Source organism: Leucoraja erinacea, unplaced genomic scaffold (assembly GCF_028641065.1).
Source record: "Leucoraja erinacea ecotype New England unplaced genomic scaffold, Leri_hhj_1 Leri_1000S, whole genome shotgun sequence".
NCBI lineage: Eukaryota > Metazoa > Chordata > Chondrichthyes > Rajiformes > Rajidae > Leucoraja > Leucoraja erinaceus.
The window spans coordinates 20001-22500 of NW_026575232.1; the positions used below are offsets into that span (position 1 = coordinate 20001).

General features: G+C 59.8%; 1 protein-coding gene across 1 annotated transcript in view; it reads right to left on the reverse strand.

Moving 5' to 3' along the window:
- Positions 1-683: 683 nt before the first annotated feature.
- The window catches only part of LOC129715086 (uncharacterized), a gene marked incomplete at its 5' end in the record, with an annotated part of 31048 nt that continues 29231 nt past the window's right edge, over positions 684-2500 (reverse strand). The window contains 2 exons of the mRNA XM_055664942.1: positions 684-2210; positions 2371-2500. The exon at positions 2371-2500 is cut by the window's right edge and continues 560 nt beyond it. Of these exons, the coding sequence (XP_055520917.1) occupies positions 790-2210; positions 2371-2500 (1551 nt within the window). The remainder of the gene's footprint in view (positions 2211-2370) is intronic.

The following is a 2500-nucleotide window of genomic DNA, read 5'->3' on the forward strand; positions in this document are numbered from 1 at the left end:
TGGCCTCTACTCCTGCACCTGTTGTCTATTGTCTATTGTCTAGACCACGGCTGCTGTCTGTAGGGAGTTTGCACGCTCTCTCTCTCCGTCACCCGAGTGGGTTTTCTCCGGGCGCTCCGGTTTCCACAAAGACGTACATACGTGCGGGCTTGTAGGGGGTGAAGATTGTAAATTGTCCCCCAGTGTGTGTGTGTGCGGGGATCGCTGGTCGGGCTAGCACGGACTCGGTGGGGAAGGGCCTGTTTCCACGCTGTATCTCTGAAGTAAAAAGGGAATAGTTGAAGCAGGGAGAGGAGGGCGAGAGTTTGGGGCCTGGTTTCAAGATGGCCGACTTTTGCCTCCTGTTTCAAGATGGCCGACATTTGTAAGGCCTGGGGCCTGGTTCAAGATGGCCGACTTTTGCCTCCTGTTTGCGCAAGTATGGCCGGGAGTTTGGGGCCTGGTTCAAGATGGCCGACTTTTGCCTCCTGTTTGCAATCTCTGAAGGCGGGAGTTTGGGGCCTGGTTCAAGATGGCCGACTTTTGCCTCCTGTTTCAAGATCTGGGCGGGAGTTTGGGGCCTGGTTCAAGATGGCCGACTTTTGCCTCCTGTTTCAAGATGGCCTCTGAAGGTTTTGGGGCCTGGTTCAAGATGGCCGACTTTTGCCTCCTGTTTCAAGATTGAAGGTGGACTTTGGGGCCCTGGTTCAAGATGGCCGACTTTTGCCTCCTGTTTCAAGATGGCCGACTTTGGGGCCTGGTTCAAGATGGCCGACTTTTGCCTCCTGTTTCCCTCGCTGTCTCTCTAAACTAGACTAGCGTGTGAGCGGGCGATCTCGCTCTCTCTCCCTCCCTCTCGTGCCGCCTCTGGTGGGCCCGGAGCGAGTCGGTGCGGGAGAACGTGCGCTGGCAGCGGGGACACGGGTAGGGTTTGGTGCCGGTGTGGCCGGCCTGGTGCCGGGCCAGCTTCCCGGCCTCCAGGAAGCAGCGTCCACACTCGGAGCAGCGATAGGGTCTCTCTCCGGTGTGTATCCGCTGGTGGGACGCCAGGTTCCCGCCGGTGACGAAGCCCTTCCCGCACTCGGCGCACCTGTGGGGTCTCTCTCCGGTGTGTATTCGCTGGTGCGCCGAGAGGTTGCCCGCGGTGACGAAGGCTTTGCCGCACAGCCGGCACGGGTAGGGCCGCTCCCCGGTGTGGACGCGTAGGTGGGCCGACAGCCTGCCGGGTTCGGGGAAACCCTTGCCGCATTCCGCGCACCTGTACGACTTCGGATCCCCCGCGTAGTCGCGGTGTACGGCCCCGTGGCGGGCAAGCTTGCCGGCTTCCGCGAACGCACGCCCGCACAGCCGGCACGGGAAGGGGCGCTCCCCCGTGTGCGAGCGCTGATGCACGGCCAAGTGCGCCGAAGTGCCGAAGCTTTTGCCGCACGCGGTGCAGAGATAATGGCGGGCGTGCGACTGCCGGTGGGCGCTCAGGACCACGGCGGACTCGAAGGTTCGACCACATCGGCCGCAGCGGTGGGGGCGATCAGCGGAGTGGACGCGCCGGTGGTCCGACAGGTTGCTAGCGGTGACAAACGCCTTCCCGCACGCACCGCATTCGAACGGACGCTCGCCAAGATGGTAGCGCTGGTGAGCCTCCAACACGCAGGCCCAGCGGAACAGCTTACCGCAATGGCGGCATTGGTAGCCCAGCCGCCCGCCCGATTTTTCCCTCCTCGCTTCCCGATCCCTCCCCTCGTTCCCGGTCTCTTCCCGATTCCTCTCCTCACCTCCCATCGTTTCCCAATCCCTCTCGTTCCCAGTCCAATCCCGAATTCTCTCCATTCCTTCCCAAATCCCCCTTCTCTCCTCCCGTTCCTTCCCGAATTCTCTGCACATCTCCCGTTCCTTCCCGATCCCTCTCATCATTCCCAGGTTGTTCCCAAATCCCTTCCTCTCCTCCCATTCTTTCCCGAATTCTCTCCTCTCCTCCCATTCTTTCCCGAATTCTCTCCTCACCTCCCATTCCTTCCCAAATCCCTTCCTCACCTCCCCTTGCTTCCCAATCGCTCTCATCCTTCCCAGTCCATTCCCGATTCCCTTCCTCTCCTCCCGTTCCTTCCCAATCGCTCTCATCCTTCCCAGTCCATTCCCGATTCCCTTCCTCTCCTCCCATTCTTTCCCGAATTCTCTCCTCACCTCCCGTTCCTTCCCGATCGCCCTCATCCTTCCCAGTCCATTCCCGATTCCTCTCCTCATCTCCCATCATTTCCAAATCCCATTCCCCACCCCAACACTCTTCCCGATCCTTCTCCTCATCTCCCGTCCCTTCCTGATCCCTCTCATCGTTCCCAGTTTGTTCCCGAATGTTCTCCGCACCTCCCGTTCCTTCCCAAATCCCTTCCTCACCTCCCGTTCCTTCCCGAATTCTCTGCACACCTCCCGTTCCTTCCCTATCGCTCTCATCATTCCCAGTTTCTTCCCGAATTCTCTCCACAACTCCCGTTCCTTCCCAAACCCTCTCATTATTTCCAGTTTG